The sequence below is a fragment of the Netta rufina genome (genome assembly GCF_964035555.1).
Source record: "Netta rufina genome assembly, chromosome: 7".
NCBI lineage: Eukaryota > Metazoa > Chordata > Aves > Anseriformes > Anatidae > Netta > Netta rufina.
The window spans coordinates 21,334,610-21,357,816 of record NC_140130.1 but is presented as its reverse complement, the minus strand read 5'-3'; the positions used below and the strand labels follow the sequence as shown (position 1 = coordinate 21,357,816).

At 36.4% G+C, this 23,207-nt stretch overlaps 1 protein-coding gene across 7 annotated transcripts in view; it reads left to right on the top strand.

The window, feature by feature from the left end:
* The window catches only part of EXOC6 (exocyst complex component 6), a gene marked incomplete at its 3' end in the record, with an annotated part of 92,634 nt that overhangs the window by 54,364 nt on the left and 15,063 nt on the right, over nucleotides 1–23,207 (top strand). For all 7 annotated transcript variants that reach the window (XM_084290007.1, XM_084290005.1, XM_084290002.1 and 4 more), the window contains 2 exons: nucleotides 4,797–4,938; nucleotides 12,480–12,553. In XM_084290007.1, coding sequence (XP_084146133.1) covers nucleotides 4,797–4,938; nucleotides 12,480–12,553 — 216 coding nt within the window. The remainder of the gene's footprint in view (nucleotides 1–4,796; nucleotides 4,939–12,479; nucleotides 12,554–23,207) is intronic.

Here is a 23,207-nt window from a genome sequence, read left to right as displayed (position 1 = left end):
GATGTGGGTTCCATACAGCAGCTTCTTTAAAGCTAGTTCCTGTGCCACCTTCCCTGTCAGGAAAAGTTTAGCTGGCTTTATTGAAAGACGTAGTACACGTTTCACTAATCAAAGAAAACTCAGTTCAGTGAGTAGCTTATGATCTTTTTTTCCTAACTTTACACACTTGCTTTAGTAGATTGTGGGAAATTCCACCTGTCTCATCATCACTGCAGTAAAAAACTGTATTAGGCAGAGATCTTCTGAGAATAGGAAAAGAGGAAACAAACCTTCACATTTCAAAACCTTTCTTGGCTCAGACGGGGAAAAAAACAAACAAACAAAAAAAACCACAAACAAACAAAAAAACAAAACAAAACAAAAAAACAAAACAAAACAAAACAAAAAAAAAAAAACAAACAAACAAAAAAAAAAAATGGGCCTAAACTAGTGTTGGAAGTAAACAGCTAAATGAGGCATGAGTAATCATACCTCTTGTTTTAGATAAGTTAATTTGAAATTATAGAGAGTATATAAGGGTTTTTAACTGAAGTTTAGAATGATCTGAACTTTTATTCCAGACACAATTTACATGCTTTGTCAGTACAAAGTTAGTATTGGACAACTCTGAAAGAGAAAATGAATGACCAGTGAAAAGTTAAAATTACAAATTACTTTCAATTAGGTATTTTTTGACTGTTTTCATTAGAATGTGGAGATTAGAAGTAAAATTGAGTCTTAAACTCTATTTGTGATTTTGAATATACTTGTTTTTTTATCAATAGTTCAAAAATTGTATTTTATTCTTGCTTTAGTTATTAGAATCATAGAATCATTTAGGTTGGGAAAGACCTTTAAGATCATCAAGTCCAACTGTTATCATATGCATATGCAATGTGTGGGCTGCTATAAGCAGCAAAGAAGCAGATAAAGCAAAGATTACAAAATCTATGCACTTACCAGTTATTATAACTGATGAAATCTGTATGTTTAAGGATTGGGTGTTGTTTTTTTTCCAGTTTCAGAAAGTCTTTTTTTAATTATTTGTCATTTCATAATGTTAAATTAATTCCTAAGCTTAACTTCTTAGTTTTAACAGATAAGTTTTGTTATCTCCTTTTATGCTGAGGATGGCAGTTTGTGTTATTTTATTGTTTCTGTGATTGACAGCAAAAGCCCAATTTCACAGCTTGCAGTGAGGGTGAAGGGGTGGTGGTTTTCTGCAGCTATATTCAAAAACTGTCAATCAAAAGCCTTCACAGGCTACTTAGTGAATGGTGGTTTTTTCCCTGATTTCTCCAAATGCCGCTTCATGCTGTCTTTGATTGGCACAGCCTGGCAGGGAGGATGGATGAATCTGTCACTGGACGGTTAATTGTGTTGCTGGTCTCAGCCTGACATCAGGTCTTTGACTCGTAACTGGCTCAATACAAAACAAATTAGCAGATTGTAGTCATATTTCTCATTCTATATGCTTTGACTTTGTTGAATGCAGTCCATAAATCATATTGACTGACACCATAGTGAATGATGAAAGCTGCTTTTGAGACGGCTAGCGTGGGTCTTAGAAAGCAGCACCATGAAGGTGCCATGGAAGGATGCATATGGCTGACCCTTTGGGAATTTCCTAGGAGCCAAATGTCTCTTTACTGCAATTGTTCTTAGGAGAAAAGCTTTTGGGTCCTATAAAAAAGGATTTAATATGTCAGCAGATTCTCTTTACAAGCTCCTTTGAAATATAAGCAGTTTGTCTAAGGGGTTTCTCTTTTTACAAACTTGTATTTCAGCAAAATGTGAAGACGGGGTTAAAAAACAGTTGCCTTTAATACTGTTCGCAGGTGTTTCTGCTTATAGAATAGGGTCCTTGTTTCTTAAACTTTACATTGGTTGAGTGGAAGAATAGGTTTTGTAGATAGCAGCAATTAACATAGGCAGAGCAGAGATAATAGTAGTGTTTCCCAAATGGGAGGCAAAACTGGAACGAATGTGAGAAGCATCCTGAATCTCTGCATGCTACTGAATATAGGTATTTAATTGCTTCATACAGTAGCCACAGCCACCCCCTCTTAAAAATAAAAAGATAAAAATTATGAATGTTTTAAAACTGAGATTTGTTTCATTCTGGAAAAGAAACATGTTCTTTTTATGTTCATAGATCATTAAATTTCCTGCATTATGAAAATGAATGCATTATGAAAAATGGCAAGTAATTGATTAATTGGGGAAAGATGGAAATTTGGAAAGAGATTTTAACTGGAACTCATTTGTCAACCAAATTTGAATTTAATTATTTTTGGTATGTTGTACATCCAGCATATTTTGCTCTGGGAAGCCCTGAATTTTGAGGAGGATAACAGTAAAATCTGTATTTTTCTGAGTTAAAATTCAGCATTTAGGTTGATACGTTTAGCTTCATTTTTTCCTCTAGTCTTACAAAAATCAAGTGATATATCAAGTATAAACTATGCATAGTAAACTTCTATTATTTGTTGATATACCTTGTGAACAATAAGCCTGTAGTTCAAGTTGCATAGTTGGAAATAGTTTAAATGTTAGGATGTTTCCATCTTACGAAAATTTAAAAGAAGCATTAAATGTTCATGTATTGATACTTCTTTAAAGTCCAAGTGACTTTTACCATGTCATTTCTGTATTGTAACCATTATTTCTTGTGCTCCAGTACTATTGATATTTGCCAGATTGTAGAAACTACCTACAGATATTTGTCAGAAAGATAAAATTCTGTCTTTTACTTATAATAACAGGGGAGGGAGTAAACATCATTTGTATATAAAACAAATTAAATGTTAATTTTTTTCTTGACAACCTATCAATCTGGTTGAACTTTTATTACATTATAGTGGCAGCATAAATAGGACATGGAGCTGATTTGATGGAGCAGTACATTAAACGGAGATGCACTAGTTGTTCCATTAAATCAAAATGACATTTCCATTAAGTATTTCAAACCTACTACATTGTAATTAAATGAACTGTGGCCCATTAATTCCCCTCTTCACCCCCTTTTTCTCTCCTTCCCTCTTCCCCCCCCATTTTTTGGGCTTTTTTTTTTTTTTTTTTTTTTCCATTCATATTGATATTGTTCTGCTTGGGGAATAGAGCTGCATGTCTCCCAGTGTAATTAACATTGGGTTTGGGAGACTTTTAAGCATGCTGTTCTTGCATTGTTTCTTACATTCTTTGTTGTCAGTTCATCTATTTTGGTCAAAAATGTTATTTGCTTTTCTGAGATGTTCAATTAAGAAACTGACATCTCATTTTAGATATAAAGCTTCTAACAGTTCAAGGTGTCTTAATGCCAAAGAGGTATTAGCAAAAGCCCTTTAATGTTTCTGTTTGACATATGAAGAGAATGAACATTTTACATTGTATTGTCTACATTTTATTATGCTTTAACAAAGCATGGATTTTTAAAGTACACAATGTTTATGGAGAAATGTGCTTTCTGCAATATGTATACATGTACATGAATATACAATGCTACGTACAAGTTGTCTTATTAAGGGGAAGGTTGGGCTCTTCAGATGTTAGAGCAGAATTTTCCAAACTTCTGGAAAAGTGAACTGCTGTCAGTCCTTCCCATTTTTCATTGCTTATATGTGTTTCTCTGAGTCAGTAGTGAATTGATCATCCTGACCTTGCAGAAAACAGTTGGGGAACCATTGCTTTAGAGAATAGGTGTCATCACTTTGCTGATGGATATAAGGAAAACAGTAGTGGTTTGTAGTCCAGTAGGTGGATTACATAATTACGATTTCTTTCATATAAACATGTTAATAGTTACTTTTGGTTCCATGTATACCATAACATATGTCAATTGAAAAGCGTGGTTTAAATACATGAAACTACAGAGACAGAAATTCATATAATTGCATTTGCAAGGTGTCTCTGCTCTTAAAGATCGCAGTGCTATGAATAGCATGTTGCCATCTAATCAGGTATCTGGTCTTAACTGATTTTTCTTCTCTGGTAGAACTTCTATATTTTTCTGATTTTCTGTATGAAATTGTTAGTAATTTATCAAATTAACATCTGATTTGGGGGATTTGTTTTATTGGTCTCTGGTTTGGAAAATTATTTGTCTCAATTACATATACATTGTAAAAAGATGAAAAAACTTTACTTGCTAAACTGTGATTAGAGAATTATTTCTATTTTGTACAGCAGAGGGCTGCATTTCATTTTGCAAGTTGTTGATTGCCAACAGCACTGATTTATTAAGCACCTGAAAGATGATGGATAAGCATGAATATTTAAAATAATTTAGCAACAACCTTTGAGATGGAATTCAAGTAATTAAGTGGCACAAGCTGTAATGAGAAATGCCCCAACTGAAAGCAATGGTTTTGGTTTATATATATACACATGTTTATTTATTTATTTATTTATGACTGTTGTTAAGAATATGTGGCATGTTGATTTACATTCCTGCTTTCATTTTGTTTGGGTTAAAAAAATAAAAATAAAAATCCACTCTCATGCTTCTGCAGCTTACATTGTTATTATGCTCTTCCATGTTGGGAAATGTCTTTGTATTCTTAAAGACTGTTGGATTTCTGCAAGAAGTATCAGTGATTGTTTGATTGTTTAACATACATTTAATTTAGCTCCCTAATTGATTTAATAGAAATGAAGCTAATGGGCCAAAGAAATAACAAGAAGTGTGATCATTCCTCTTCTAACCTAAGTCCTGCATCATTAAGACTTTGGCTGTATAATAAATTCAAATCAGATAAGACGTTCTTTACTGACATAACATTTGTTTCTATCTTAAAACCTGTTGCTCTTTCTACTAGGGAAAAGTGGCACAGACAGCTTGCATGTCAGCCTGCCAGCATCTTTCAACATCCCTAATGCAGATGCTACTGGACAGTGAATTAAAACAAATAAGCATGGGAGCAATTCAGCAGTTTAATTTAGATGTGATACAGTGTGAATGTAAGTAGATATCTCCATATTCCTATCTATATCTGTCTTAGCGTTGCAAAAAAAATCTTTAACGTAAGCTATATAGTGATCTTTTTCCATTATCTGCTAAAACTGTCTTTTTTTTTCTTTTAATGTTATTGCATTACAGCCTCCTGTAAAAGTATTTATGATTAATTATGTTAACATTTCTGGGAAAATTTATATATATATATTTTTAAAACTTTAGTATCTGATTGAAACGTCCATCTGTTGTTACTGTTAATGGCATCATAATGAGTACATCCCATAAACAGACCATAGTCTAGCACAGAATTGCCCCAAATCACTATATAAATATTATGGTCTAATAGTTGTGCACCAAAAGGTCAAAAGTCTGTAAAATTTAGTTTTCCCTCCGGGGAGTATTTATTACAATACAAGTTTTATTTGTGTTGTTACATAGGTTTTGTCTCTCCTAAAACTATTGCCTTACTCACTGTAAGTAGGGGTATTCACTAGAGTAGTAGTACTCATTTAATAGATGTCAGACATTGTTTTATTCTCACTATTCAAAATACAGCATCAGAATTACTTCATAAAACTGGTTGAATCCAGCACTGAAGGCAGGATTAATTTTATCATGTTTTACATGGAACTCGCCACCGTAGGGTGAGCTCATACTCTGTATTAAGGAAGTTACTTTCATAACATTGTGATACGAATAGGTTTTATGGTCGATGACTGAATAGGTTATGAATAGGTTTTTATGGTTGATGACTGAGATGCAACAAAAAGGCAGACTAGGGCTTTTTAAAATTCATATCTTTAGTTTCTTATACTCTTTTTTTTTTTTTTTTCCTTTTTATTTATTTATTTCTAAAATATCATTCCTCGTATGTTTGAAGCAGAGACCTCAATGATTTTGATGACTGCTTTAAAAAGTGGCAGTTTTGCAAATCCTCAGGTGTGTTTAGTGTGGGCATATGAGAAAACTGATGACTACTCAATTAGCAGCCACCATGGGAAACTGGAAATCTGTTTTCAAGTAATTTAGTGAGCATCATAAAGGATTCTTGTGGGAATAGAGTTAAAGGGCATTTGTGACTTTTTCACTACAAATGTATCTTTCCTCCTCCTGCCCTGTTTGTTGCATTCCATCTAAACTCCACAACAAGGCAGGCATCTTTCTGACAGTCCTTCCTTGTGCAGCCTTGAGGCCTTTCAGTGCAATGTGAGGACCTGACAGGATTATCAGTCTGTTTTGAAAAAAAATATTTGTGATTGTGATGTTAAAGTTTGCCTCATGATTGCACAAGTTGGCCAAATAGAGGTATGCAGATGTTTTGACATTTTTAGTACAAATTTATATATTTTTGCATTGCAAATTTGATAGAGTTCTTTTCAAGTAGGTGAATAGGGGTATGTATGCACATTTGTGTGGTTTCTTGGTTTAAAAAAAAAAAAAATCCAGCTGCAAAACAAATTCCATAACATTGATAATACTGATACCATAATCATTTATCTAGACAAGTCAAATTGGTGCATCCACTACATAGTTATCTTCTGAACTAATAGTATAACAGCAGAGAAAGCTTGTTACCACCATGTTATTTTTTCTAGTGCCTGAAATATGTACAACTGCAAATAGAATAAACTTCAATTCTTTCTACGCTTTTAAAGCATGTTAGAAAAAAATGGTTTTGCACAGAAACCTTTTGAGTAGCTTAAAGATGGCAGCTTGGCAGAATAGTATGTTGCAGCAAATGATGCCTTACAATCTGTAAGGGATTGTCACAAGATGATGTTCAGAGTCTGCTTTGCTGTTGCAGTTCATTCATAAGGTCTGTCACAGGCACATTCCAGGCCTGGCTGAGACGCCTGTGATTTATGTTCTTGCTCATCACCCTCCCCCAGCTTTATTCTTTGACACTTTGGGTGTAATGGATACAACAATGACATTTCAATTAGTGCTTAGGGTGTGCAAATAATTCACAAATGTTGGGTAATTTTCTACTGTATTTTACACATGGATATGACACTTTAGTTATAGACAGGGTGCATTCTGAACGAATAAGTTATGTGAAACATAGAAAGTTATGATTATTTGAAGATGCATTTCAAAACATTGTTGGCAATATTCTACTTATTTATTCTAATTTTTAATGTTGCATTTTTATTCTTTCTAGTATGAAATGGAGGAGACCTAAATAAAAACAGGAAAATGTGATTACTAGTCAGAAAAAGCAATCAGCAGCCCAACAAACAGCCCAACAGTCTGTTAATGAGCTGTTAAGTCAGTAAGTGCTGAAGTTCTTGAGTCATAGCAACGAGGTAGAATGATGAGTGGAATTCCAAGAAATGGAGGTGGAAGGGGTTCACAAGAGGTTATCTTGTGAACGCTGAGATTTTGTTATCCTGTGCTGCATTTCAGTGCAAAGTACCTAACTCTAAGAAGCAGAACAGAAAATCTGGGAGTACCTGATACTTTTCCTTGAGAATAAGATCAGGTGGTCTTATGTTTTTAAAAAAGAATAGTGATGATCATCTTGTTCTGCTCTTCAGTTTCATGTGTTCCTTCCAAACGTTCTAAAAGCCTTAAGTTTGATTTCAGGATGTCCTGTTTTAATTGTAATGTTTTCCACTCTCGCTACCTATTTTGTAATGTAGAACAGTGTTCCACCTTTGGTTTTTACGCCATTCTTTCTCAATTACGATCTTCTGCTATGATGACTGGGTTTCGTACAGCAGGATTCAGGAAAATAGCATGTACTAGACTCCATTGAACAAAAGCTGGAGAATGGCCTTTTGTTTGCACATTGCATTTCAGTGTCCCAAGGAGGAAAATGGATCGGTGAGGAGAGGCATTTGCCATTTCTTCAAGATGAAATTCAGGTGTGGGTTTCTGTATCTCACTTTATGAGAAGCAAGTTGTAAATAATAGCACACAGGCTTTTCAGTGATGGAGTTGACTTTGGGAATGTGTACTAGTTGTGTTCGGGAATCAAAAATTCACTGCAACCAGGCTTCTGATCTTCAGTACTTTTGAACTGCAATTGTAGTTGTATCTTTCTGATCTTCACAGAAAAGTACTGGTAAAATTCTGTAAGCCACTTAATACATTTAATACATTTACATGCTGTAAGCCACTTAATACATTTTACATTATGAGGTTTTTATGTAAAATGTATTAGTTATTGTATATTTTTCTCTTGTTCAGTCAAAATGATTTATAGCTGCACTATCAGCAAGTTGTTTTGCTGAAGAGATCTAACCATACAAAAGTATGTGTCTCTTTCTTGGTACAAATATTTTATACTTTTTTTCAACTTTCACAGAAAAAAAATCTTTTTGGGGTGAAGCTGACATATGAATACTAATTTAGACTTCTTCTGTTTGTTTTAATCCTTAAAGTTTACACTTTAAGGTTAAGTGGTCATAGTGCTTTAATTTAGAACACCATCCAGATCTAGATATCTTACATCAGCATTTTATTAGTTAAGTAGAACTGATCAGAAATTCTGATTGCTGGAAAAGTTATTGTTAACTTTTGTAATTTATGTCTGTTTTAAAGTAATGGAATTGTGAGACAGGATTAATTGGCAGAAGGAGGTACAGTTGAGTAGTCAACCTTCTTCATCCAGCTGTGAATCTGTGCGAGGATGGAAAGGTTTTGAGCCATGACAATAGGTGAGGGTGAAAGAAATCCTGAAACAGCATCAGCTAGCAGAGAACTAGCACAAAGCAAATTGTAATATACCTTCTTTACCAGCCCCACCTGGGGATTCCTGCCAGTCCCTCCTTTGTCACACACTGTGTTGAGAGCTGCAGTGTCCAAGAGCAAGAGAGAATCTTGACCCATGTACTCTCTGTTGAGGAGGCCCCTTGCTTTACCTGCCTTGTCTCCCTTCTGGGAAGTCAGGTTAACTTGGCTCACTTGAGACCATCCTTCATCCCATGGTCTCATATGGCAGCACAGGACCGAGAGTAAGCTGCAAGTCCTGGGCAGCGCTGGGGGCTGCTGCCCTGCCAGTTGGCAGCTCCCTCAGCAAGGCTCCCCTCCAGGCGTGTTTGAACAGCTGGAGCCTCCAGCAGGGCTGCGAAGTGGATAAAGGCTACTGTGATGGTCACCTGGCTTTCTGCTCCTCATTCCAAAATACATCTGCAGCTTTGCTGTCCTGCCTTTGAATCGAGAATTGATGCTATAAGGCTAAAGGAAAGGCTGCACTAATTTAGCTTTTAATCCAAAATTTGGACACCAATTGTAATTTTTGCAATTGAACTACAGCTATCTGTCAGAAAATAAGTAAGTGAGTACTGAATTCCCAAACAAGCACAGGCACACACAGATTGTATGTATCTAAAGTCTGGGTTTTGAGAGAATAAAATGAAGAGACTGGTTAATAAATCTAGAATTGCATAGAAATTCAATGCAACCTACAGATGTCTTTAATTCCATTTTAGCAGATGCCAAGCTTTTTCTTAAGATAACCATCAACACACATATATATCAGTTCACATACATCCTGTATACAAAATGTAATGAAAGAACCAAAATGAAGTACTCAAAAGAAAATGAAGTCATCTTTTCAATATTTATATTTATCATTCTTATGTATGTGTTACCTCAGAGCCCATTGTGGTGTTGTTACATGTTGTTTTCATTGGATCTTACCTCCTGTAAATTACCAACCTGGCTGTTACAGGAAGCACATTTTTGTGCTTAATAGTAATGAGATTGGGTATACCCAATACATTCTGCCAAAGATCCTGTATTTTATACACAGAAAAGAACTACACAGTATTAATGAAGTGCGGGAAAAGATGTTAATAAAAACCTTTTGAACACCAGTCATCTAATGCCTATTTTCATTTTTTTTTTCCTGAAAACACTGAGGTTTTTGATTCAAACTGCTGAGCAGTTAGTTATTTGCCCTTATATGTGATAGTTTTATGGTAATCTTTGCATTTTCACTCTCAGGTATTATAAAATTCCTGTATTTCCTTATGCATACTAAAATAAACAACCAAGTAGCCCCCTATCCTTCCAAATCCTCTTTAAGCCTAGAATGAATGTAGGGGGTGAATATTTTAAAAGACGTTTATGTGACAATGTTTCATTACTATCTGGAAAGGGACCCCTAGGACACAGACATTAAGAATGTTAATCCTGTTCTTATAATATCTTCCTAAAATGCTGTGCAGCAGAAAACATTTAATTAGCTTTGTAAAATTGTTAGCAAAACTTAAAAGCCCTGAGCTGAGGGGGTTGAACTGTCTGACCATTACCATAAGTGGATTATCTTTTTGCCCTTTGAACTCATGAAATTGTAATAATGAAACAAATCCTACTGTAGGCACCTGTCAAAAATGACCAAAATGTGAGAATAAATTCTTATGCTATGGTAAATGTCCCCAGTGTTGTAAATTTATTTATAAAAGGAAATTGTAGTTAAAGAGAAAGGAGCATATACAATAATTCAGTTTGGTACCTTGTTTGCTCCTTGTACTATAGCTGCCACTGCAATAGGTGCTTTGCAGGGAAGCAAACTAATTCTGCATTATTAAATGCATTAGGATAATTTCCAGACGATGTTAACCTGATGAGCAGTATCTATTTTGTTCAGTGCACAAACTGAAGAGCCTAAGAAAAATTCACTTAAACTCTTTTAAAGGATACCTTACTTAAGTGAAGAAGTGAGGCAATGGGTTTTTCTGCAAATGTCTGTGTTATAAATGTGTGACTGGGGCAAGAGCATAAGATCTACCTAGTGAGGCTAAACCTTCCTTTAGCCAAGTGTCCTGTCTCCAGTGGTGGTCAGTGACAGGTCTTTAGAGAAGAGTGTAAAACCCTGGGCTGTATATTGAGTGGTCCTTGCCATTGCAGATCCATCTTCTGTAGCTTAGGGATTTAATGAACAGCTGAATTCAGACTGTTGTTTTATCACTGTTGAAGAACCTGTATTTCACGTTGTTTGTTTGTTGTGTGGGGGGGTTGTTTTTTTTTTTTTACATTTATAATTTCTGCCTCATTTATACTTCTGCCATTCACAACTTGGCACAAGAATGAGTCCTATAATTAATTGTATTGTGTTATATAAACAAGTAATCTATTTTGGTTTGCATAATTCTGCTGATTTATTGAATTGCCCATTATTTCTTATATTATGTGAAACAGTAAATCAATGATAGTTTCCTTTCCATCTTTTTTATGCAATTGATGACTTCCTAGAGTTTGGTTATTAGGCTTCTGCAGTGCTGCTGTCTGGAGGGCTCGACTGAGTCCATGAGTAAGTCCTCTGATTGTGTAATAGACTCTATTAATTATGTACTCTGTGCTCCACTGCACCTGATCTACTTCTTAAAGTGTTGTCATCATGTATTCTATTTTACTTACTCCCCCCTTTACATTTAAGAGACAGTGTCTGGAAACAGATTCATTTGGACACGTGGGCATATTGCATCCCAGCAGTAGTAAGTGCTGCTTTTGAGTACAACCTGAAATCATCTGAAATGTCTACGACATTTTGCTGAGCTTGCGTTCATGTGTTTTTCAAAGAAGAAAGTGGGAAATTGCTCAAGTCTTGATTTAATGGAGCTCTGTGATGTGGACAAAGGGAAGGGGCTGCTGGAAAACTTGTTGTCTTCTCTTTCCTGGATGTGCTGGCCTTCTCCGTAGTACAATTTTTTAAGTTTGCATCATTGCTTCCTGATATTTCCTGGTTGATAGTTCAACTATGATATAGTGTATTGGAGATTTATAGTTTTAATGAATTTTCAGTGTAATTGTTTTTGCCTAATAGTAACAGAAAGTTGTGACATTTCTCTGCCTTTGTAGATGCTTTTATTTTCTTTAGTTGCCATCAAATTGTACTTGAAATTAAAAAAATCTTTTAAAAAATTGTTTACAATTACTGATAATTTCCCAACTTAAATGAGTAGCTAACTTGTTTTGTTAATATTTTACTGTTTTCTGTATTTTGAAGATAGATTTGCCTTCCTATTTTGAGTCTATTTTGGGGTTCCAAAAGAACAGAAGTTCTTGATCAATAAGCTAGCTAAAAGGCATGAACAGGCATTTCAATTATGTTCAGACTGTAGCACTTTGAGCTTTCCACCTGTCACCTGCACATTAAACTAACTCCCACCTTAGTGTCTGTCTTTTATTGCTATTTGGCTAGAGGTGGGGTTTTATAGAGCGGATGCTATAACAAAAGCAGGTGTTTCAAAATATGTTGACAGCCATGGAATTGGTATTATTTCAAAATACTTCAGTAATCGTTTACCTCAGGCTGAAAATGTAAATGTGTTGGGTTTCACGCTTGTAACTTTATTACTGGTTTAGAATTTTAAGCTGAATTCGTAAATGTACTCCTAAAGGTATTTTTCCTGGAAGGTTTTGTTTGTTGGTTTGTTTGTTTTAAAACAGGGTGGGTTAATTAGTTGTAATGTGATTGTTTCAACCTAGTTTCATTTTCATGCTAGCTAGCATTTATAATGCATGTATTGATTTTCTGTTAGATTTCAAACAATATAAAATCTGCATCCATAATATTTTTAACCTTTCCTTGCAGTGTTTGCTAGTTCTGAGCCTGTGCCAGGATTCCAGGGAGACACCCTGCAGTTAGCTTTCATCGACCTCAGACAAGTAAGACACTAGTTGTTGTTTTTTATCCTACTAATTTCCCCTTTTGACCAGTGCTGGAGTTATTAAATTCAAGAACCTTTCATGCTTTAGAATTCCCATGTAATTAGTTTTGAAAAGCAGTTATTTGAAGTGTTATTAGTGGCACTATTCCCTGTAGCTTAGTATAAAAGTTTTCTCCAGTGTGATGTTAGGGGGCACTGTGCTACTGGTGGTACTATTGCATGTATATAACATTGAAATTTGGTCCAAACAATTTTGTAAAGATCCTGTGATTTTTTTTTTTTTTTTTTTTTTTTCCCCAAGAGTATACATGTTACCGTGTTGTGCTGTTACCCTGATTTCATTTTGAGCAATTGCTCCTTTCTAGAAAGTTGCTCCCTGGAGAGTAGAATCGGGCACGGTGTTATCTAGTGCTTATTTTCCTTAACTTGTTACATAAATTTATTTTAAACAGTTAGAAAACAGATTTATTCCATCCTTCTGATCTTTACTCTATATAAAATATAATTTTAAATGCCCTAATATTGGAAGCACTTCTACACAGTTCTTGCCAAAAGGAAGGTTTTTCTGGACTGAAATCTACTTATCTTAATTTCATGTAGTTATTTCTATGCCCTGCTCTCTAAAATCTGACACTATATCCAACGATAGCAATCACATAACACCATTATGAGTCTGCCGAAGTCATCAGAAAAGAAGAGAAATGCAGAAAGAATAAAGTATCAAATTATTTATATAGCAAGAATATTTTTGCTTTTGATGGTTTAGGATGTTTTTTTCACAGTAAGATAATTAAAAGACATTTCAGAATGGAAAATTCCTGTAGCAACAGCATTCCAGTTTCTCCTAGTAGAAAGGATTTAATTAAACTGTATTTTAAATGAGAAAGTTCAAAGTTAGAGTTGTATGTTATATTCCCACAGCAATATAATATAATGAACGATATCTACAATAGGATAAGCCTGGTCTACATGAGGAGGATACAGGATTGTGGCCATAAGATTCATTAATGTGCTAACTATAGAGTTCCAAAATTCAATATGTAAAGATGTGCTTTGCCGGATTTAAACTACTACAAGTCTTGCCTTGACTAGCAGCCACCTTCTTTGGGATTCTGTTTTATTCTCCCTTTATTGCCAGTGTTAGAATTGACTAAACATCTTCCAATTTGTACGACAACAATTTAGTTGAAGGGAAAGGACGTTGAGAGATTTTTGGCATCATTTCTTTCATCCACCTGAGTGCTATAAATCCTTGTGGAGCCTATGTTTGTTTCAAGGAAAACGTGATTTCCAACTATGCAGGAGGGCAGGGTGTGTACATACTTGCTACAGGAAATAAATAATATTTTTGTGTGTTTAAAGTACCAGCTGCTGAGCATGTCACGTAAATAAGGATTATGTTGCTTATGATAGCAGTCAGTTTATGTTAGCAACTTATATTTAGAATTCTCTTGATGCAAGTAACACTTTATAGAGAATGCTCTGTATGCCATGGGAATCTAATTGATTTCAGATAATTTATAAATAGCTAAAGTCTGGGCAGCTCTCTGTACCAGGTTGTAATGTGAGCTTGTGCGTGATCTACTATATTTGCTTTTTTGTTGTTTTTACTATATATTTTCATGCCCTGCCAGAAGTGCATACATATTGCAAGAACACATTAAAAATAACGCTTACCATTTAGTATGGATTTGCAGTGTTTTTCCTCTCTTCGTTATTTGTGATCCATTTCTATCTTAATAGGGTGGATGACAGTTCTTTTCAAGAATACTTAGAAAGGCAACAGAGCCTTTTTCAGAAAGTTCTTATAAAAGGTCATGCTTCTGTTTTTTAGTTTGAATTTGATACTTCTTCATGAATTGCAGGATATGAAAGATAAGGAAGTAGGTCCAGTGGTCAGGTTTTACCTGCCCACCCGGACTGTGCCCTGAGGTCAAACTCCTGATACTGGCTGTTTGGTACAGAGGAGCTGATGACAGGTAGGGGCTGATACAAGGGGGAAAGCTTGAACCGTATCAAAGCTAAAAGGCAGGAGATTTGGGACTCAGTGAGAGACTGTAGCTAAAAGATGGATCAGCAGGATTGCCCTCTTCTTAAAAAGCAGCTGACCTGCAAGGGAAAAGACTTTATCGTCCTGCCAATCACATGCTTGCTAATGGAAGCCAGTTATCTCAACAACAGCTTACTCTCTCTGTGTTGTACCAGGACAATGTGTAAGATTAATGAGGATAGGGTGGTAGAATATTATAGCACATTTTCTGAAAGAACTAAAATGGCTTACGAGGAACCACTAGCTTGGAAGAAAAAGAGGGAAGAGCTACACTTGGATGTACCACAGGGAGAGAAGCAGCTTTGAAAAGAATTGACTTAGGTATTTGCATCCCGATGGTTCATGGAGGCAGTGTATGAACAGTATGTTTTTCTCTGCAAGCCCAGTTCCTTCCTTTTTCCTCCCACGAATGCAGAAGAGCCAACAGAAACAGTTTATGTGAGAGAGGATTGCTTCTAAGAAGAGAACAGTTCTAAGTGAGAACAGTAGCAGAAAGCTGTAAGAATCTGGGAAGGATGAAGGGGCAATCACTTAGTGTCCCCTTTAATGAGCCACCTATTTCTCCTTATATTATCCCCTTTTATGCTCTTGTACTTAACATACTCCTTAAAGAAGCTTAGTAATTTGTAGAAACACTAGTAAATAAAGATTTTTACTCTATTCCCATAACTATAGTATCTCAGCATCTTACATATATGATGTACCTGTTGCAGTTGGCTAATCACACACGGTGCATTTATTTGCAATTCTGTTTTCTGCTGCCAAGAGGAAGACTTCTATGTGCATAGACTTCTTTCTAACTTTTATGTTTTGACTGTGCTCTGCTATATGTTTTTGGCAGGCAAAACAAAAAATGTTGGGTGGACACAATTTCTGAAGAACTTGAAAGCTTCTATATCACATGAAGTAATCTAGAAAAAATGAATCCAGGATAAGTTTATATTCAGTCTCTCTGCTCTGTTCAAGTGAATTACTTCAAACGGCAGAGTCCATTATATTTGCTTCATGCTGACTAGTATGTAATGAGCATAGCCAAGAACATGGTTGGCTTTTGCATCACTGCAAATTTTTGCATGGCAGCCAAAGGATATATGTAGCTATGTAGTGTCATCCCTCTGCTGGTAAGATGGGTTTGTAGTTCAGACTTGGGAATACAGGCAGTGGCTGTAGAACCACAGAATAACATACAGCAATTTCTTAGAGTTACCTGAAGTTCAGTACAGGGAGAATACCAATATACAATTCCCTGTACTAGTTAAGAATCAGGTGGCCATGACCATCTAGAAACTTGCAGCTCTAGCTAGTTTAGCACTAGTTAAAGCAGCCAGCAGCTGTTAAGAAAATTGGGATAAATTCATGGTGCTGTACGGCTGCTGTAATTGTATCATGTCTCCTGCCACATGTCTTACCATATGACCTGAGTTCATACTTGGGTGCACTCTTTCACCCCACTTAACACCACTGAGGTACAAGCCAGCTCACCAAGGCAATTATCAAAGCGGCATGTGACTCTATAAAGAAACTGGTCTTTGGCATCTCTTGAAGATGACCCATCTCTCAGCTGACCTGCCTCGCTCTCTGAAGATAAGCTCTCGCTACTGACTATATAGGGAGCCTGGGTAAATAATGTACTGGCCCAACGTGAGGTGGAATGAACTTTGGGGAATTCATTACCATTTCAAATCTTAGGTCAATTGGAATTAAACTTCAAAAGTGAACAGATGCTAGTTTGTCCTACTTGAATTAGTCTCCAGGGAAGCTCAGCCTCCTACATGAATTAGTTTTGTCCCGGTTATGATCTGTTCTTTAGTGTCTAAACACTAGGAATTTCTAAGCATGTTCTGTAATGTGAGGCAGTTTCCTGGATGTCCTGGACAGTTAAAGGCTGTGAGGAAAAGACCTGAATGTTACAATGTGTGCTTTTATTCTTTGCAGAACCAGTGTAGTGTGTAGTAGACAATAATGATAACCTAATGGTAGCCTTAGAGGTCCTGCTGTATTGTGTCGATAGTTGATTTCCCAGGGCAAATTTCATGCTTCTTAACCATCTGGGAGGTAATAAATGCTTATTCTTGAAATAAAATTATTGCCTGCAGACTTGCAATTTAGGCTGCCAATTTAGTTTGACTTTTTTTTTTTTTTTTTTTTTTAACCTTAGACTTCACAGGTGATCTCTTGTGTTTCTCTCTGCCATGAGCACTACTCCAGATTCAAACAGGCCTTCTTCCTCTTCTGTCTAATCTCAGACAAGTACTCATCTAGTTTGATGATTGTGGAATTTTCTTATTTTGGCAGGGGTGAAGAGAACTGACTCATCTGTGTTCTTTTGGCACTTAAGCATATGATTTTAATATCCTCCAGTTGCCCTTAGTGCTGGTCCTGTGACAGGGACAGCATTTTGAAGTGAAGCAGAACGATGTGCTGTTGGTAATCCCCAAGTTAAGTGACCACCGCAGCAATATCTCCACCCATGTGCTAATACAGAGTTTACAGTCTGTGAAACTGTTTAAAGACTGTGAATGATAGGGTCCATAAATTCAGGAGAGGTAATGAGAGAAAATACTCAATCTTCTGCAGCAGTTTCTGTTAACATTTTGATAGAATTAGACAGTAATTATATATAAAGCTGTAATACAATCAATGCAATCAATATACAGAATAATGTACCATGGAAGCATTAGCACATACATTTTTCTTAGTCTTCTGTTTGTGTTGTGTATAAATAAGCATGCGTATAAGCGTTTCCAATAGATCAAGTTATTGTTAATATACAATATGTATTCATTTTAAAAAATTATATTGGATAATTAAAAGTATAGTATATTTCCTTCTGATTCCAAAGCATAATGGAAACTGGATTGCTAGTTTCTTGGGTTGCTTTTCCACTTAATTTGTAATACATTTGCTGGTGTACTGTTGATGAGAAATATCGCTAACCTTCTGAAATGTGGTGTTGCATGCAGCAGATGTAAATTTATTTCAAAGAGAAAATTTAGTATCTTAATATTGTCCTTCTTTTTCTTCTGCTGCACACCTTAGTTTCTCATTCATCACTGAGAGATGTTACTGTCCTGATAACTCAGTAGCAACTCGTAGGTAGAAACTGTGAAACAGATCGCTGGAGTTCAATCCCAGCCACCGAGGTGTCTGCCACTAAAGGCAGACTGACAGCTTGGTCTTCTCCACTGTTTTGTTTGCAGTGTTTAATTTGATTTAATTTCTTGTAGTAGTACAGCTCTACATTTCAGCTCTGGCTTCTCTCTGATTCCCCCAGTGTGCAGCGTGCCAAAGCTCCCTGCCATCTGTAAGGAAAATGCTCTCAAGTAGACATCAGAGAATAAGTTGTAGGCTGTTGCCAAAATGCTCTAACATGATTCTTGAATGCCATGGGCTCTAAAGGCATCCTGCACAATCTGCCAGTCCATGCAGTGCCTAGGCGTTGAAAGGAGTCAGGTACTCCTAGTCCCTGCTTCATGAAAGAGTCTTGACTAGAAGGACCATCAGGGTTTTCCAAGAGGAAGAAATCCCTAACAGTATGTTTAGAAGCAAGTCTTAAAAACTTTGGAGTTTAAAGATAAAAGTAAGCTTCTCTTTTTATAAGACAGCAGTTTGAATTTTTAATTAGCAGGTATTATAGAATATTTCATCTTTCCCTTCCTGAGGGAAATGATTGTTGAGACTTTCATCTTCACAGAGGCTCTTTCACAATGCTTACTGATCCCTTTCTCCCCCCACCCATTCTCCAGCTTCTCCGAACAAGCAGAGGAGCATGTTACATCTGTAACATGAAGCCCAGCCTCAGGGTGCGATGTAATGGGATTTGCGCTTCTCTGAGTTTTCAGTGCAATGCTGCTTGTTCAGCTAAAGAAAAGAGCTCAGATTTCAGACAGCAACAAAACAGGAGTTGCACCTCTCTGGATTTCAGGTCACAAATCTTCACTTTGCTGGGGAAGGAAGCAACTCCCTTGCTGACCGTCCCCCTTTCCATAAATTGACTCCACACTAAAGCAGGAGGAGGTCTTGAGCCATGCAATGAGCAGAACAGAGACACTGAAAGGCTCAATTTCTCACCAGTTTGTGTTATATTGGGGTAACATGCATATATATATATATACCTGTGTTCAAAATAACACAGTTACAAGTATGACTGTATGGTAAATGTGTGCTATCCAGCTTGCAGGGAGCACACAATGTCTTCTGAGTACTGTAGTCTTACAAATAAATGGGAATTCTTCTCACAAACATGACAATCTGCTTGTATGCACTTATATTCCCCAGTGGAAACTCCTGGTTTTGACTTTTCCTTTTCACCTAGATTCTGTAAAGCCAGTAGGTAATCGTGGTAGGCTCAGATCACAAGATGTGTGTGTAGAAATTCATGAGGAAGATCTCAATCAGTGCTCTGTACACAGAAACCAGCTCATTACTTAGATGGGATTTATATTTGCCAGCTGGTAAGAATTAGGAAGCTTTGGAAACAAATGCATGGTAATTAGCAGTGGGGATGGTCAAAACTAAGCATGGCTTTGAATACACTATCTTGATAAGGATTTTCAGAATCAAAGCAGGATGGCATGTCAGTCACTTCCTGGCAGTAGGTGTTCTTACCCAGTACTGCCAGGAACTAAGAGACACGTGCCAGTTATTAGATCTGTGTTCTTTGGGACATTGAATCATTTATCAAATTCAGTGTAAAACAGTCTGTATCCAGGTCAGCTTCTGAATGCCCCTTTTTCATCAGAGAAGTGCAAGTAACATGGTGATATTGCACCAAGTTTTCATTCTAGATCCTGGATTATTGACAATGAGGGGACATAACTGAAAAACAGATTAAAATCCTCAGTATACAAATACTGTTACTTCAGTAGCCCTATCAATAGCTTACCTAACTAAAACAATATACATATAGCCATTTGCCTACATGATACATTATTCTACCTCTAGCAAAAACCGTAACAGTTTCTCCAGAGGAAAATACAAAAGATTATATACAGAAGACTTCATGGTGATGGCTATAATGTTTAAAATGAATGGCATTTCCTAACTGACAGTAAAGAATACTGTAGGTACATGTAACTGTGGAAGTTATCAAAAATAAAAACATTTCTTGTTGTTTCTTTATGCTAGTTCATGTAAGGGATACAATTATCGTAGTTCTCCACTTGTTGAACCAGAAATATGCAAGAATTAGTTGAGCTGCCAAGCAATTGGCACTGTGTATTTAGAAAATGACATAATTCATGAAGCTTGATGTAGAGACTTGCAGATAACACCTTTGTATAAGATCATGAGCTTTTCTTGAACAAGTGGGGGTTGTTGTTGTTGTTGAGTGAATTTATAGTTTTTAGAATTGAGACAGGAAATGTTTTTTGTTGATCTCATTTATCATATGCAGATTAAACATTTGACTTCTTACAGCAGTGCACTGGAGCTTCTAAATGCAACCGTCATAGAAATCAATAAAAACTTCACTGGAGAGGCTGATCGAAGTGGATATTACAGAAATAAAATTTAAAAAGGGCAAAAGCTCCTGTCAAGACTCTTTAGGTGGGCATATCTCAGTCACTTTCTGAAGACTGCCAACTTTCACAATTAATCAGCTTTCAGCTTTTCTAGTCATCAGAACGATCAGAAGACAAGGTTTAAGAGGAGTCAATTAATTCACTCAAAAACTACAAGGCTGTTATGATGAAAACTCTGTATCTGCGGAAAGCCTCTCTCTCCAAGAAAGTTCATCTCTGAGTTACACCGGAATTCTCTTCAAGACCATAATGTAAATGGCATTAAAACCATATCCTTAGTAGTTGAAGTGCATATACCAGTTATGCCCTCTCCATAATGGCATAATGGTCTCAGTTTTCTCAAATGGAATACTAGATTTCTTCAATAAATGGCATGCTATGTGTCTGGAAAACTATTTATGAAGCAGTCAAGTTTTAATTTGCAGTATCTCCAGGACGTTATGAAAGAAAGCACAAAATAAGCCTTATCTGGAAACATTTCCATTCTTCTGCAGAAGTACCTCGTACTAGAAAGTTGCAACTGGGTTGACTTTCAAATAATTTCTCAATTAACAAATCTCATGGTTGAATTAGAAGAAATTGATCCATTTGCCTATTATATTTATTAACTCCTACATTCACTTTCTTTGAGTCACTGATATATATCCTATTCAGTGGAAGTTATTTAGTAGAATGAGGAGTTTCTGAGTTTTCTGCTGGCAGTTTTGCTCCCCAGCTGATTCTTGCCTTTATCTTAATCCCATAGGAAATTACATAAATGCAAACTGAAGGCTTTGCTTACAGGAAGATTTGGGTGCCTGACTTTCCTGAAGTTTAGGAATACATTATATCAAGCTGTTGTCTTCCTGCTGACAGCCAGTTACTGCAGGATCCCTGCCTTTGTGTCTGAGCCTTTCTGAGCTGATGGATGGAGTTCAGTTTTTGAGCCCCACACCTCCACAGGACTTCCTCTGAATCCTGTGGGTGGTATTTGGTTCCTATGACTAATGAAGGAGCATTGTTAGTTGAACAACACAAGAGAAGAAAACTGTTGTTTTCCTTCAAATTACTTGTTATTTGTATTCTTTTAACATCTATGAGCCCTAGTCACCCATCAGGGAGCTGTGGGGCTCCTAGCTGCTTCAGTGGATTCAATAATTTCTGCTCCCAAACTCCTTACATCCTCCAGCCTTAGCTAAGCAGGTAGTATCACTGATATGTAGTACTATATATTGGGCTAGACTACTAACCCCTTAACCCTGAAGAGTTGCCTTCAATATTTTTTCAGTTGCATCTATCAACATATTTAGATTCCATTCCTTCTATAAATTATCTGTCAAGCACAGGCAGCAGGCAGAATACGCCCCCCACCCCCTCTTTTTCTTTTGCTACAATTTATTCTGTGAAAAAGAAAGTTAATCAATTCTACATCAATTCCTTGGCCATCACTATACGGGCAATGTAAAATTCTGAAAAATCAAGGAAATCTTTTATAACAAGGAATTGGGGAAGGAATTGAGGAATTGGTTTGGTTTGGTTTTTGTTTTTAAGCACAAAATACCTTCATAAGTAAAAGGCTTCCAAAGCTCACATAGATGCAAGATTGCATAGATGTGGCATATTCATTTGGAACATAGCTTTCCATACGTTTGGAAACGAATGTATATTCATTTGAACCACAGTGTCGTAGAACAAAAGGTTATATCTTGAAATGTGTTTGTACAATATATACCATAGTGTGACATTGATGCTCAGCTGGGTGTTTCGGCACTGCAAAAATATAAATAAAACAGTATTTTCCTGGCTGTTTGACTACCTCCAGACAGTCAGTGAAAGCTGGGAGAAGAAAACTGACCACCCTCATATTTTCTTCTTGTTAGTCAAGAGATACTTAATAGGATGACAAAATAAATGAATGAATTTCATACAGTTATTTAGGTAACTGATTTCTAGATGTTGTGAACTAATTACAGTATAAGCAATTTGAAGCACTGGGTTCTTAGGCACAGTTTGATATCGTAGTGGCTTCTACCTTTTTAATGCATGTTTCTTGTAGGTGTGTCTGGTTTGAAGCAATTCGTCATCTTACAAGGTGCACTGTTTTCAATAATATTGATAAAGTGTTTTGGAACCTTTAAAAAAAAAAAAAAGCCCTCTTGGAGAGGGTGTCCCCTAGATCGTTATTAGTGAAGGAACAGCACAACTTAGAAAACCCCACAATGCACAATGACAGGAAGTGCTGGGTGGGGGGAGAATGAATAAGACCAGAAATGTGAAGAAATGGGGGAGAACATGAAATGTCAGAAGATAAGTAGATGAAAGCAGTAGATGATTGAGGGGATGAAGGGGGGAGGGAGAATTTAAAGATATTGGTTGAAGGACAAGAGGAAAAAAATGAGAATAAGTTCCTGCCTACAAATGCACTTTGTTGTTATTCTTTTTTCTTTCTGTGTTTATCATTTTCTATGGTTTTATACTGAGACCCATTAAGAACAGTGTTTTGTTTTGTTTTGTTATGTGTTTTTTTTTTTTTTTAACAGTAGAAGTTTGAAGAGGTGTTTTTACCCAAAGGAAAGAAAGGACTTTCAGTACACAGTTAATGGTGTATAAAGCCCGTGAAGCCATCAGGTAGTCTTATTCCCCAGAGAACATCAGCTTTCCTGGTTTCAGTGGCAAGCCTCCAGGAAATCATTCCAGGAGGACACACAATTAGCCCACACTCTTCCAGAGTGCACAGTGTAACATGATGCAGTTAAACCAGAAGACAGTTTTCATCTTTTGACCCTGTGTCAAACATGTCAATTGAGCAGCTTACCTGAGATCTGTAAGAGCACATAGGCCTTCAGAGGCTTTCCCATAGACAGGAACATGTGGTAGATGCACAAAAAAATGCAGTTTTAAAAATTGACTTACTTTACCTTACTCAACATGTATGAGGACAGTAAAAGTTGCTTGCTCATTTTAAGCTCTGACAGGATATTGGGTCCTATGGAAGTACAGATTTGATCCTAATTTTGCTAATGTCATTGAAACACATATCCAGATGATAGTTTGGGGGAAGGTTATCTGTTCAGTATTGTGCCAAAGTCTTGCATCCGTTC